The sequence below is a fragment of the Cetorhinus maximus genome, chromosome 11 (genome assembly GCF_964194155.1).
Source record: "Cetorhinus maximus chromosome 11, sCetMax3.hap1.1, whole genome shotgun sequence".
Taxonomy (NCBI): Eukaryota; Metazoa; Chordata; class Chondrichthyes; order Lamniformes; family Cetorhinidae; genus Cetorhinus; species Cetorhinus maximus.
The window spans coordinates 61,193,532-61,208,952 of NC_135889.1; the positions used below are offsets into that span (position 1 = coordinate 61,193,532).

Sequence of the window (15,421 nt, forward strand, 5' to 3'; positions counted from 1 at the left end):
AAGGTGGCAAATGTGAGTTACCACATCTCTAGACAAGTGAAGGTGTGTCTGTGGCACTGTCTTTCGCTCATCTCCATGTATGAGCTGCGTCTTCTATATACCCTTGGTCATGCCACGCGCCTTTGTGGATTTTGCCCCTCCTCAGGAGCACCTGGGACTTCCTGGGGCTCCACTGCCTCTTGCTGCTCAGACCAATGCTCAGAGCAGTGCCAATTGGCGACGGGAACTTCTTCTCCTCATCAGAACTGCAGCTGTCAATAAGGCAGCATTGCCCGCAGCCTGCATTCTCCACCCCTCCTTGCATCTGTAAATGAGTAAATTGTAAATTCCCCTTGAACAGTCACTCTCCATCTCCAAGCAAGGAATCCAGTGTCAAGCCCTTGGCCTGCCCTAAGCCTAAACATGGCATCCCCAGGCCACCTCTTGCAGGTAATAATACCCTGATGGTCTACAGGTAGCTGAGCATACACCTCAGGTAAGACTGCACATTCACAATGAGGGTCTTGATTAGGGTGAATAGACCATGTGCTATAACCCTCGCCTCAAGTAGCCTAGACACTAACTATCGTTACCCTAGCCTTGTACTTATGTCATGACTGCAAGCAAGGTGCCTTGTAAGCCATGACCAGTACAATGGGAATATTGAGGCTTGTAGTGTGTATGTAGCTTCTGTCCAGCAGCCATGGCCCTTGATTGTTTGATCCTCCTACCCTTTTCACATGCCTCTGAACAGGTGGCCATTCAAACCAACTTCACTGTGGCACCAATACTTAATGGATTCTCACCTAATGTGTACCATTAGTAAAGCAGCAACACTTGTTCATTGGACATTTGACCTTTGAAACTCAGCTGAGCCTTGTTCTCCATGGCTTGAGCATGTAATTAAAAGGGTGCCTCTTCAATTGGCCCAAAATAGTAATGCTGAACTCTTCCCACACGCCTTGTGACCCCTCCCATATTGTTTTCTTCAAGCTTCTTTTATCAATTGAATTATTGATCACTGAAGGTGAATATGGTGCTCACTACTTATGTGAGTGCAACCATTTTCCAAACTCCCCCCATTACCTACCAAGTTCCTCCCATCTTCCTCCATAGTCACCACACCCTAATTCTCATTCCTTCTGTCACCATCCAGCCTCCCCCTGTAACCCCTGATCCCATCATTGTCCATGCCGATATTCCTGTTCTCCCCCCAATCCCTTAAATGTTGATGTCTCCATGCCCTTTACTGATCTGACCCCCCACTTTCTCAAGGCCACATGTGCCCTTACTTTCGAGAACCCCACCCTCCCCGAGACCATCTAATAAATGCCCCCATGACTTTTCAGCTGCCAACCTACAGAAGCAGATGCCTTTCCTGAATGTAACTATGCCCTCTGTTTCCCAATACTATGACTCTGATCCCTAGGACCAAATGCCTTTGACCATGCCCTACATACCATTCTGTGCATGACTGGCACTGCTCGGAGAGGCCTTTCCCCACCCAAGACCAGGACCAAGACATGTGCGCCATGCAGAGCCCTCTAACATGACCCGTACAGTGCCAGGACTGTCTCTTATACATGCCCCCAACAGTGTGGCCTCAGCCCCAGGACAGTCTCTCAACCTTCCCCGGACAGTCTTTTAAATTTTACCCCGGACAGTCTTTCACTTTTCCCACGCATTCTTTCAAATTTTACCCCTGGACAGTATTTTACTCTTCCCCCTCTGTTCCTCTCCCCCAACCCACACTGGCCCTGCCTCCATCTCACCCTTCCCGTCTCATCATTCCCGCCCGGTTCTGCCTCTGTCTCACCCTTCCCCTTTGGTCATGCCTCCCATGCCCAGCCTTGGCGCAGCCTGAGCTCTCAGTGACAGTGTGAAAGGAAGGTGAAAGCAGCGTCTATTGATCTCTAAGTGAAGCTTGCCAGGTGTGCGCACTTATACTGTTGTAAATTAGGACGTTCTAATTAGTCGCTGGAGAAGATTTGGAGGGGAACGTCATTCTGGCAAGTTGGCCTTTTAATGGACATTCTTGAGATGCTAATGATTGCAAATGGGGTTCCATTGCTCAGCAGGAAATTTGACCCACCTTGAAAGTCAGGAGAACAAAATTCCAAATTATTTTTCCTCCAGCTGATTTTTTCATTCATGCCAAATTAAGTGCTGCTGCCTGCCACGAAGCCAGCTGCTGGTGGGAGCAAAAGATTCCACCCATTGTTCGTCGCTGAGGCTGAGGTAGAAAAATTGCTCCCTAAAGGTATGAATGGCCTACTACTGATAGCCCCTCTCCTGCAGGCGAAGTGAGATAGAAACTACTGCACCCATGATTGGGCACAAGTGATGTGAGCAGAACTCTGGAAGCCACCAGGTGCCAACCATTCCTTGTAGATCTCACCAACGTTAAGTTGTGGGAAAAACCTGTAAACACTTCTACTAACTCAGCAACAGCCAGTAGAAAACAGTAAGCAAATAACCTGAAAGTAGCTGTGCAAGATTAAGAATGAAAATTAGCTACCATGTTCGGGTTGAAAATGACACCGCTACAGTCAAATCAGTGACTGATGTCATTAACTGCCTATTCTGTTTACTGACTGTGCACGGCCCCAATTTTAACACCATCACCAAATGACTTCCAGGCACGGCCAGCACCAGAAGTATGCGCACACAGCATGGACACCATTTTGGATTCCAACGGCACCCATAGCACTGAAAATACGGATGCTATGCAACCAAATTCTGCATCCCAGTTAAAAATTAGTAACTTATGACTAAATGTTCTTGAAATATAGTTTCAAATCAAATATTGTATTTGGAGAGGCACCCCATTCTAATATTGCAAAATACAAACAATATTGCTGTTTTCCTCAGCTTTTTCAAATACCTGATACACAATTTTAGAAAGGAGAACAATTTGGCATCTTTGAAAGTTTGAAACCCAGGTGTTTCCCATTACATTTCTCTCTGCAATGTTTACTGTCTCAATGACTGCTTTATTACATAGCTGGAATTGAATTCAAGGTTACTTAAAAGTCTTAAGGACATCTTTTTATTAAGTTTCCCATCAGCCTATTTTCCATTATGAATGGTGGCAGTTTCCACAGGGGATCTTCCATTCGTCTGTTGTAACTTTATTGGAAGAGCCTCACAATCCCAGAAAAAATGGCATAAATAATTTTTCTAGGGTTTCAGCAACACTTCCCCAAAGTTATGGCAGACAAGGGGGAGAACTAATGAAAATTCACTCCTATATTCTGGAGAGCCTATAGAGCTGGCCTGTTAATGTGGCAGTTTTAGAGAATACTATGTGGTCACATCAATTCTGTTTTTAATCCTGTACCATTAATATTGAACATTTAAGTCTCTTCTCACTGCATCTTTCACCCAGTCTCTTTGCCATGCAAGACACTATTCTAATCATCAGTTGAAAGAATGAAATGCCTGACTACAGCCTCAATAACTTCATACCAATTTCTATAATTTTGATTGTAAACGTGCATTTTTCAGGTTGTTCTGTGCTTCTCTCCAGTGGGTTTTGTTCTTCGGATGAGGGCGAGGAAATTCCCAGCTGTGGTGAATTGTACAGCTATTGACTGGTTTCACCCATGGCCCCAGTCAGCACTGGAATCTGTAAGCCATAGTTCTATTGAAAAAATTGATGGGCTGGAGGTAAGCTTATTGTTTTTTGTGTTTTATAGTGCGCAAAATAGTGTTTTCAATTTTTCACCCACATAATTATTTAATTATGAAATTAAAAACTGATTTTTCCCCATTCCGAACCATGTAGACCCAATGAATGATAAATAAACCAGCAGCTGATATTTCATTCCAGAAGAACAAATAGCACCTTGCATTGATGTAATGAAATGGGCTTGATGTCATTGCTAATTGTTGGGTTCAAACTTCAGTCAATGCATTTAACTGGACCCTAAATGGAGAATATTTTATTTTCAAACCTTATGAGTTTACTTATTTTTAATAGTACACCAACAGTTTAAAGCATTTATCAATCTATACAACTAACAACCAACAGTTTTGCAAAAGTTTAAGATGGTTTTTTTTGTAATATTCATGCCCACTAATACCCACCGTTCATAATTTTTCCTGGCATAGTAAAAGAGTTAACAGGTTAATCTATTATAGAAACTGTACTGAAATATCCCAGTTATTAATTTCATTGGGAATAAAGTTTTTGTATCTATAACTAAATGCTCATACTAAAGTGACACGTCTAGATGTTTTGCTTGTGTAATAAATCTTAATATGGTTTTGTTTCATTTAAATGCAATTAATTGGAATCTTAGTATCTAACTTAGAAATACAAAGGTTTCACACATGAAATTTCAAAGTGCAACCTCTCTGAAAATCCTTTTCACAGTGTATGTCACTTGTCTTAAATGTATAGTTATAAACATTGAAAATCTAAGTTTTTCTATTAGATGTTTAGACTCATTCATGCACTTATAGACTCCAAAAAAATCTTGGTGCCTTTGCACATTAATTATGCATCATGCAGAGTTTTATGCTGTATTGAATTTTATATTTACATTCCTAAGAAATTTAAAGCTAGTTTTCTTTAGTGAAGTTGCATGTTTGTTAACTTTATTTGCATTCCAACAAGGTAATTTAAATTTATTGCTTGTCAGGCTTAAATTGACCCCATATTTTTTAATAATTCAAGAAGAGTGACAGTTAATTTATCTAAAATGGGAGCATATTGTCCCAGAACATACTGGACCTGGAGGCATGTATTAAAGAGTTTTTTAAACACTTTTTTTAAACACTTATGATACAGTGTGCATTAGTGTGAAAACTGACTTTAGAATATCCCATTAATGACGCAGTGATCAGTTACCAATGGAAATAAATAATTCATGATGAAGGAAATTACTCTAATTAGCAAGCAGTTCGAGTCCTTTGATAAAACCCAGCTCTAATTCCGTGAAGGGCAGGAAGTGCTGTCATCAGTCAGCCCTGAAAAGATTAGCATCTATTATGAATGAGGTTAGGCACCCTAGTGAAGCCATGTGTGTCCTGGAGACAAACTTAATATGTTAAAAAACGGCACACAGTTAGTCTCACCAACACACCATGACTCCTGCTGAGCCATTGTGCATAGGTACAAGCACACAGCCACAGTCTGATCATTCTTTTCCTGTCCATCATTCTGACAACTGTGAAAATACATTTTCCATGCAAAGTAGAAATAGGGCAAAAAGTATTTGTATAACAGCATGGCATGTCAAAGAGTTTGTTTGATTCTTCAAATGAGATCTTTGAAATGAAGCTTATTATTCCAGAAGTATTGTGTTTTTAGTATTGGAATGCAGAATGTACATATGGAGTAAAAATATATTCCACATAAATTTCCTTGAAGTAGACGAGAAATTTACATTTTTGCCATTATTTGTAAGAGATAAATTCTGACCAGTGTTATTTTTATCTTTGTTTTGTGATAGTGTATATGTCAAGATAAAGTTCTATAATTTGGTTTTGCTTCATAAATTCCATCTCTGAAACCATAAACCTTTGAAGTGGGTCATCGGTTTATAGTGTATTGATACTACAGGCAAGAAATTTGCTAGCATATTGTTAGGTCATAAGACACCTATCTAAACAATAATGTCTTTCCTTTGCACTCAGGATTAAGGATTAGATAAATGTTAATATATTTTGGAGTCATTTCATACAGTTCCTATCAAAATACTTAATATAGTAATGACTAAAGTTAAGTATATTTATAAATGCAAATGCATACTCATTTTATTGTTACTTCAAGCACATCTACCCAGTGTGTCAGCTATTTTTTAATATATTATTAATTTATACAATTAGCATTTATTCTGATCAAATTTAGCTAATTTATGCAGTGCACTGAGAAAAGACTAACATTAAGAAAAAGTATTAGGTATACTTCTAGATACTTTAATGTAGTCTGCAAGTGATGATGCATTGTGTTTTAGTTTATAATAAAAACTTTCCCATTATTTTGTCTTCTAGCCTGAAGTGAATTCTTCTATCAGTCAATTTATTGCTCATGCACACATCTGTGTGAATGAAGTTAGTGTAAAATATCAGCAGAATGAGAAACATTATAACTATACCACTCCAAAAAGCTTCCTAGAACAAATTAAATTGTACCAAAACCTGCTGAGTAAGAAAAGAAAAGAACTAGTGCAAAAGAAGGAACGACTGGAGAATGGCCTTCAAAAACTACAAACCACAGCTTCACAAGTGAGTATTTGAAACAAAATTGTCATGGACATAATTGCACAGCTGAATGGATGAGAAAAGGTATACTTTGTATTTACAATATTTAGCAGGGATTAAGTAATAAGCTGTGACTTATATAACCAAGCCAAAAGGGACATCCGTTACTGCTTATCACTGGTAGTTTTTCTCATGTGTATTTGTCTCTGTTGGGCTTGTAGAGAAATGTATAACTTTGAATGCAGCCATAGAGGACTGAAAATAATTAAACTGTTTCAACCAAGGCACAAAGGAATGCTTTACAGTTCCCAAATACCAACTGCTTTTAACTTTCTGACCCCAAAGATAATGGATTGTGTTATTATATAATAAAATTAAAAATTCAGTTACCATAGTCTGCTTTTTATATTTTAAATAGTGCATGTCTTGGTTTTAATTATCTAGGTAGAAGTTCTGAAGGCAAAACTAGCTGTTCAAGAGATGGAACTTCACCAAAGGAACAAAGACGCTGAGGCACTGATCACCAAAGTAGGGCAGCAGACTGAGAAGCTGAATCAAGAGAAAGCTATTGCAGATGTTGAGGAGCAAAGGGTACATGCATGACTGATATCCGTTTGTACAGCAAAGGTTGCAAGAATATTAATTTTTAGAATTGAAAGGTTGCTGAGATTTTCAGCGTAGTTCATAAATTTGCATACATTTATAATTAGTTACCACTAAAATTGCTTTTAGCCAGAATATTTTTAAAGAAAAATGCTTGTGTTTTTTCCTGATGGACAAAGTGCCAGCCAAAATGTAAAATACAAGGGTAAAAATGTTTAAGATCACACTAATTGATCAGTTTTTACAGAGCATTGTTTAAAGGCACTTCAATAAATCACTTATTATTTCCATTAAAGTAATATTTAACATCATATTTTGAAGACTTTGTATTTCTGAAAATGTAAGAGGATTAAAAACTTCATAATACAATGTTGTAATAACATCTTTAAATCAGAAAAGTAAAACCCAACAGGAAGATTTACAATGTTATTTTAAGGCGTTTCAAAAGAAAAGTAACAAAAGCTATTATATGATTTGAGAGACAAGTGGATCCAATAACTTATTACTACTAAGAAGTTAAACTTTAAACAAAATGCGATGAGCAACAATAAACCCTTTAACTGCTTCATTGACAAAGTATTGTTGCAGGTGACTGCTATCCGAGCAGAAGTGTCAAAGCAACAGCAACAATCTGAAGAAGACCTTGCTAAAGCTGAGCCTGCACTTCGTGCTGCAAATACTGCCTTGAACACATTAAACAGGGTATAAAGATCAGGCTACAATATTTGCAAAAAGTGATTTACTTGCATTTTTATGAAATTACAGAACTTTTCTTCTTTTTGTATTTATAGTCAAACTTGACAGAATTAAGAACTTTTCCAAATCCACCTGCAATCGTTACCAATGTTACTGCTGCAATTCAGGTGCTTCTAGCTCCTAATGGGAAAATTCCGAAAGATCGAAGTTGGAAAACAGCTAAAATATTGTTGAGCAAGGTAATCGTAATGATTAATCACATGTCCAAGTTCATACCCTTAAATCAATGTTTTTTCATGAAGTCATTCTTCGTGTATAAGTGTGATATTTATAAAAACAGCACAAGCATTTCAGCATTTTTAAATTGCATGAGTTCAACATGTTATTCTAATTTTATTTTATCTATGCTATATTTATAATCAGATTTTCACATTGCCACAAAGAATTCAGTTGCAAATAAAATGCCCACCAAAAACGTTTCTGCCTGTGTTATAGATTTGTTTCACTTCTTTTAATGAAATAAAAATTGAGAGTGGATTTATAGTAATATATGTATAGAAATATTTCACTGATTTCTCCCATTGTACAGCAAATATGTAAAATTCTGATCACATCTTTTTCTGCTGATAAGGCCTGCAACCTTAATATGTGAAGAAAATTTACTAAATATCACATTGAAAAATCTTTGGTCTGGAAACAAAATCATTAACAGCCAAATTATTCTGTGCAGTCATAATCACAGAATTTTATAATTGATTCTCTTCACACCATAGGGATGCTGATAATTGATTCTGCATAAGATGACTAGCATATTGATTTATGTGTTCATGAAAATATGAGTTAGTGTGTTACAATAGAACTACTTGGTGCAAAATAAAAATTCTGAATACTACACAGTTTAGACTTCATGGGTTCTTAACAATGTCAAGTTCATATACACTATACTTAATTGAACAAAATCCCTGGTAATGTCTTGATATATGTGAAATGCTATTGAACATTCATTTGCTATTTTCATAGTCAGTGATAGTATGGTCAGTAGTTTTGTCCATTCATACTTTTTGCATGTTAAAGGATTCCATTTCAGAATTGTATTTAAAATCAAATTAAATTTCAAGCTTGAGAATATAAATCTGGCAGTTTTGTCTCAGTGTATATATACTGAGCTCTGCTAAAATGTATAGTTTTGGTTTGTATCTAATTTGAAGTTATTTAGCAAAAATGTGGTGCTAACTATATGTTATCATTCGATGCAACAGTGCAGTACTTGGGATCACACCACCCGTCACCCCGACTTCATCAATATGCATGGTCAATGTCACACTGTTACACTGTCCATTATCATTTTTCCATTCAATCTACTGAAATATACATTTTTAGGTTTCCTAAGAAGAACATTTAAGACAATTTGCAAACTAATACAAATACAAATAAAACCTGCAAGGGTTATTACTAAAATACTTATATGGTTAACAAATAGCAGACTTAATGCATTTTAATTTAATCAATTTGATTTACATTTCTGTCTAACAATGTAGTTCTGTATGCTTATCCCTGAGGCTAGGTTTTGAAACACATCTGCAATCATTTTTTATTGTAATTACTCATTCCCATCATTAACAATAATTATTTTTGATCCAGCCTTATTAAGTAGAGTAAACATCAGTACTATAGCCCTGAAAAGTGAAATACACAGCATGTCTTTGTGTCATGCCCCCACAACTAAAAGAAATTAAAACAAAAACAGACATCATTAAGTCAAAATCAAAATTACAGCAAACAGAATTTATTGTTTTTGTCTAGCAACCTCAAACTGCAGTTGTTTTGCAGAGCCTCAGCCTGTCTCTCAAGAGTTTGATGTGCAGTTGAAAGACCAAGCCATGCTGTTGGCCGCACCTCACTAAGCACTGCACTGAACCCCATGGCAAAGGAATCCTTGCCATTCATGCTTACGCCACCATTCAACAAGCTCCACTCACCAGATTGCTTTTTTAAAATGATGGGAGAGGATGATATAAGCATTACTTATAGCAATAAGACTGCCGAAAGTTAGTTTACAAAGTTCTCTTCAGGAGGAACCTGGACACAGTATGTAAGTGACCTTGTACCAGGACCATGTAGGCTATAGTTTTATGACTTCAATGCACTCAGGAGTCAGATATCAGAACTGATTTAATCTGCCATTTTTGTATTGATGAGCACTTTGCATTGACAACTTATTTCCTGGGAACCGAGCTGCATTGACAATAATAGGTTGAGATCTCTAAAACAGACTAAAGTGAAGGCAAGCTTTAAGGTGTTTCATTGTGTTAAAATATTGTTATAACTTTCAGATAACAAATGCTTATTTCCATTGCTTTGTTTATTTTTGTACATGTGTTTTTGGACAGAGGATAAGAAGGTAGGTAAATTACTGACTTGATTTAAATTTTGTTTCAGGTGGATGATTTCCTACAGGCAATTGTTAACTTTGATAAAGAGCATATTCCTGAAGCTATTATCAAAACTGTAAAGGAAGAATATCTCAGAAACCCTGATTTCAATCCAGAGTTTGTGCGAACAAAGTCATCAGTTGCTGCTGGACTCTGTGCTTGGGTTATAAACATTATTAAATTCCATGAGGTAAGAAACTTAGTAACCAATTTTCAGTTTTCACCATAATCTGTTTTATCAATTTTTTTGTTAGCGCTGAGGTTTTTATTGAATGGGTATTTTTGTGGGTATTTTCAAAAAACCTTTGTTGAAAAAGGAGCTGAATTTTGTGCGTTACGTGGAAATCCCACCGTCAAGGCTGAAAGTGAGACGAGCCCATGTTGGAGAGTGGTGGGACCCACAGTGACATATTGCTATCAGCGGCCAATTAAGAGACCACTACCAGGGCTGCCATCCTGTTAAGGACATCAGCCTGCCCCTAACATTGAGGACAGGATGGCTCAATGGCAGGGTGTCCTCAAAGAGGGATGTGTGGTTGGGGGAAGCGGGGCCAGGCTTTGGTAATCGGGGTGAGGTTTGTCTTGGTGGACATACAACAACTTTGGCAGAGGGGCTGCCATTGCCACCAGCGGTCCCTCCCCCCATGGGCCAAGGAGTTCTCATAAAAGCAGCCCCCTCCAGCCCCCCCACCCTTCCACCAGAACCTGATTGGAGGTCACCAGGTTTCAGTGGGCAGTCTTCCCACATAGCATCTGGCCCTCCCAACATGGGAAAATGTCTGCGGAGGTGGGAAATGGCCCTTAATTGGCCAGTTTTCTCACCACTAGCAATATGGCATGGCGGAGGGAAGATGTCCAGCTCCTCTCCTGACACATTCCCTGCTGCTCTGCCAGCCCTCCACCTCTCAGCCCGTCGCCAGTGGGCCAGGAAAATTCAGACCAATGGTTCCAGAGCAGGCATATATTCTCCACCTGTCAATGTCTCCTCCTTAGCAAATGGGGTCTGGTCAGTTGTTTCAATATTGCAGTGTTCACTACTGCTTTTATGGCTGAATGACTAACAGTTGCTATACTGATGGCTTGCTCTCCACCTTCCTCCTCTAAATTCAGATTTTTGCATCTGAAAATGCACCCTTGGGTGAACTGAGGGGAGTCTCCAGAAAGAAAACAATGCTATTGAAATAGCTCATTAGGGCCATGTCACAGTGTCTTCCAGTGAGTTAATTTTAAGTTTGCTGAAGCAAAGTGGCATTGAACTCCAAAATTGAAAGCATTAAAAATGTTTTACCAGAAGGAAGAAATAATTGCAGATTCTGCAAAAGTATATATGTAACATTTGTTACTTACAAGTGACCCTCAATAACATAAGATAAGCACCTTAAAAAGGTGCCCCTTTTTACTACCCCAGTGGTGATCAAATGTGTCATTCATTACGCTTACAGCTGCCCAGAAACTTTTTGGAGCTGTTGCATGGCAACATATGGTCACCAAGAATCTGATACAGCATTGTGCTCTTTACAAGGAATCTGGGACATATGTAAATATATGTCTCCTCAACAAATCAAATTACAGAATCCTTACTGAGGCACATAGAGGAGAATTTTATTTCAGCAGACCATCTCGCAGCAGGGGATGGGAGTGGGGCGGAAGGGTGGAGGGGGTGGGGCTGTGCCATCGGTGGATCAGGAACCCATTAGTTTTGGCAGTTTTGTTGTAGATTTTTAACTCAGCCACAGCAGTAACGTCCCATTTCTGGGGTTTTGACAAATGACAGAGTACAGCCCACTGTCTCTCACTGGAAGCCTCTGAACTCAAAGGCACCCCAGTAGGGGTCAGAATGACTGCATTCTGCACATTCACCCTCATTTTATTGACATCTAAAACTCACTCCTCACAGTCACCCTCCACAAATGTTCTCATTCCACCCTCTCCACTCATTCCACTTCTCACACTCATAACTCTCTTGCAAGAGGAAAGCACACAATTCCAGGGAGAGGTAGTGAGCTGGAGGTGGACCTGTAGCCTCATTGACCGCTCTGGAGTAATGGACATTAGAGATTGGTAGGGTGGCACAGTCCATGGCATAAGCGATCCAGAGGTGGGGTCTCCCACATACCTGATAGCAGCATTAAACATCACACTGCCACTTGGCACATAACACTCGCTCATACAGTACCAAATTGAAGTCACTTCTAACTGAAATGTCATGATCAGCTGAATGAAACCCTAAAACATTTCAACAATAATTTGTGTCTTTCATCTCCCTTCAAGGGTGACGGAGGAGCCGCAGCGGGAGGAGACAGAGGAGTCCTCAGAGGAGGGAAGGAGGTGGGGGCCCTGCCTTTAAGAAACAGGACACTCCCAGCTCAGCTCAGCTGGAGGCAGATGCTGAGTCCTGGGTGTCATTCATGAAAAAGAGCAGCAACAATAAATGTGTGTGGTTCTGTCACACCTCCAGAAACAGTGGCCACCTGCATGAGGAGCCAGGCGCAGCATGCTACCGAGTGCATGTTGGCCGACTCTAATGTCCTGCACACTCAATCTGCCACCTCACACAGGATTGAGGAAAACCTCAACCCCTCGCTGAACTGCAACCAAGTGCTGTCCAGCTCTTGGCTGGCAGGGAAGTGTGGGTGATCATGAGAGGGAAGATGGAGAAAGAGAATGTGGTAGTCGGGCTTTGTTCAGGGCACATCCATTTCTCGTGTTTTGCCACCTCCCCCCACCACCAACAGAGCCCGACATCCTGCCCTCTGCTCCGATGACCGATGCTAAATGGCTGAAAAATGCTGGTGTGTCGGAAACCTGACATGAAGCTGCCCATTTCTGGGTTTTACCGAAGTGCATTCCCAGGTGAGCAGGAAACCCCTGAGGAGCTGTCAGGTCAGCCACTTAAATATTCAAACAAGCAATTAATTTTGAGTTTCGTCGAGATTCTGGCTTTATCGAGTCTGCCCTTGCACATGTGTAGGTGGAGCAGTCTTTGGCAGGACTCTTATCAATTCCAAAGCCAGATGATGCCTGACATGGAATCTCAGCTGTAAAAGCAGGGGAATAAACAACCTGTCTCTGGAAAGGACCAGAGGAAAGGAATTCAGGGCCACAATAGCTGGTCATTGGTAATGCGTGATCTCTTGGAAGGAGGTCTTGTTCCAGGAGGCTGCAGGTGTCAGCGATGACCTGCAGCAATAGCCTGAGCCTCCTGAGACACTTGCTCCATCACGTCAAAGAAGTTGATCTGCCTGTATACTCTGTGCTGGGAACATTTACTTCTTTTGAGCTCAAGTTCTGTGTCCATCCCCTCTGCCCTGTGGAGTGGCATGTGGCTGCAGATTAGGCAGCTAATGTTGGTGTAGATGCTGCTCCTTCTGCTGCTAGTGCTATTGGTGTGGCTCCTGGTGCTGCTGGTGGTGTGGCTGCTCCCCTTGTTTCTCATCAAGGGTCCATACTGTAGCTGTGTAAGTTGCTCTGATGCCGCAGCAGAGGCTAACAGCTGGGAAGATAAGGTCAAACTCTTTCGAGTTATCAACTGTCACAGATTGCAACTCTTTCGAGTACAATCACAGTTCTTAGTTTTTCCGGGAGTGGGACATGAACCCACAACCCTCTGATTCAAAGGCGAGGGTGCTATGAACTGAGCCACAGCTGACACCTCCGGAAGATAAGGTCAAGGCGAGTACAGTCTAAGGTAGGTGAAATGACTTCCAAAAAAATCGGAAATCACCTGTGAAGCGATGACATCAGACTTTCAGAACAAGTACTGTGAGCATGAGCCTCTCCCATAGGCAGAGAAACAGCTATGCAGTTTCACTGTTTCCCGCATGTCAGTTTCATTGATCAATGACTCCTCATTGTGCTCTCACCTTATTTACCCTGGCAATTCCACATAGCTCAGGAAACTTGGGCACTGGCTGTTAAAGCCAGAATCTTGACTAAACCCACAATTAATTGCTTGTTTGAATATTTAAGTGGCTGACCTGACAGCTCCTCAGGGGTTTCCTGCTCACCTGGGAATGCATTTCAGTAAAACCCAGAAATGGGCAACTTCATGTCAGGTTTCCGACACACCGGCATTATTCAGCCATTTAGCATCCCCCTGCTTGCACCCAAACCCCCATTTTGCAGTTAAAACTCTGAAGCCTGGCCTTCAAGGCCCAGAGCTGGTCAAAGTCATCCCACAAGGCTTCTCCCAGTGAAATTCAGAAGCCTTCCACCAACCAAGCAGTAACCACTGAAATAGCGTTGCATAGGAACACTAGGGGTAGAGTCCTGTGCTCTCGCTGGTGGCAGACTTGGAGGCAGGAAGGGCTTGTACTTAGGTGGGATGGAGGAGTACCAGAAATCAGCCTCCTTCCCACTTCCATCCAAATTAATGTCTGGCTGGGAAGCTCTCATGGTCAACCTTCCTGCCCTGTTGCCAATTGAGGTCCTTAAGTCCCACAACACCGTACTTCATCCAACAACACAACACCGTACTTCATCCAACAACACAACACTGTACTTCACCCAACAACACAACACCGTACTTCACCCAACACCGTACTTCACCCATCAACTCAACACCGTACTTCATCCAACAACACAACACTGTACTTCATCCAACAACACAACACCGTACTTCATCCAACAACACAAAATCGCACTTCATCCAACAACACAAAGCTGTACTTCATCCAACAACACAACACCGTACTTCATCCAACAACACAACACCGTTCTTCACCCAACAACACAACACCGTACTTCATCCAACAACACAAAACTGTACTTCATCCAACAACACAACACCGTACTTCATCCAACACACCGTACTTCATCCAACAACACAAAATTGTACTTCATTCAACAACACAACACCGTACTTCATCCAACAACACAACACCGTACTTCACCCAACAACACAACACCGTACTTCATTCAACAACACAACACCGTACTTCACCCAACAACACAAAACTGTACTTCATCCAACAACACAACACCGTACTTCATCCAACAACACAAAACTGTACTTCATCCAACAACACAACACCGTACTTCATCCAACAACACAACACCATACTTCACCCAACAACACAAAACTGTACTTCATCCAACAGCACAACACCGTACTTCATCCAACAACACAACACTGTACTTCATCCAACAACACAAAACTGTACTTCATCCAACAACACAACACCGTACTTCTTCCAACAACACAACACCGTACTTCATCCAACAACACAACACTGTACTTCATCCAACAACACAACACCGTACTTCACCCAACAACACAAAACTGTACTTCATCCAACAACACAACACCGTACTTCATCCAACAACACAAAACTGTACTTCATCCAACAACACAACACCGTACTTCATCCAACAACACAACACCGTACTTCACCCAACAACACAACACCGTACTTCATCCAACAACACAACACCGTACTTCATCCAACAACACAAAACTGTACTTCATCCAACAACACAACATTGTACTTCATCCAACAACA

General features: G+C 40.6%; 1 protein-coding gene across 1 annotated transcript in view; it reads left to right on the plus strand.

The window, feature by feature from the left end:
* The window catches only part of dnah9l (dynein, axonemal, heavy polypeptide 9 like), a 361,205-nt gene that overhangs the window by 233,260 nt on the left and 112,524 nt on the right, over positions 1-15,421 (plus strand). The window contains exons 35-40 of the mRNA XM_078552084.1: positions 3,487-3,648; positions 5,980-6,213; positions 6,634-6,780; positions 7,381-7,494; positions 7,584-7,727; positions 9,928-10,110. Of these exons, the coding sequence (XP_078408210.1) occupies positions 3,487-3,648; positions 5,980-6,213; positions 6,634-6,780; positions 7,381-7,494; positions 7,584-7,727; positions 9,928-10,110 (984 nt within the window). The remainder of the gene's footprint in view (positions 1-3,486; positions 3,649-5,979; positions 6,214-6,633; positions 6,781-7,380; positions 7,495-7,583; positions 7,728-9,927; positions 10,111-15,421) is intronic.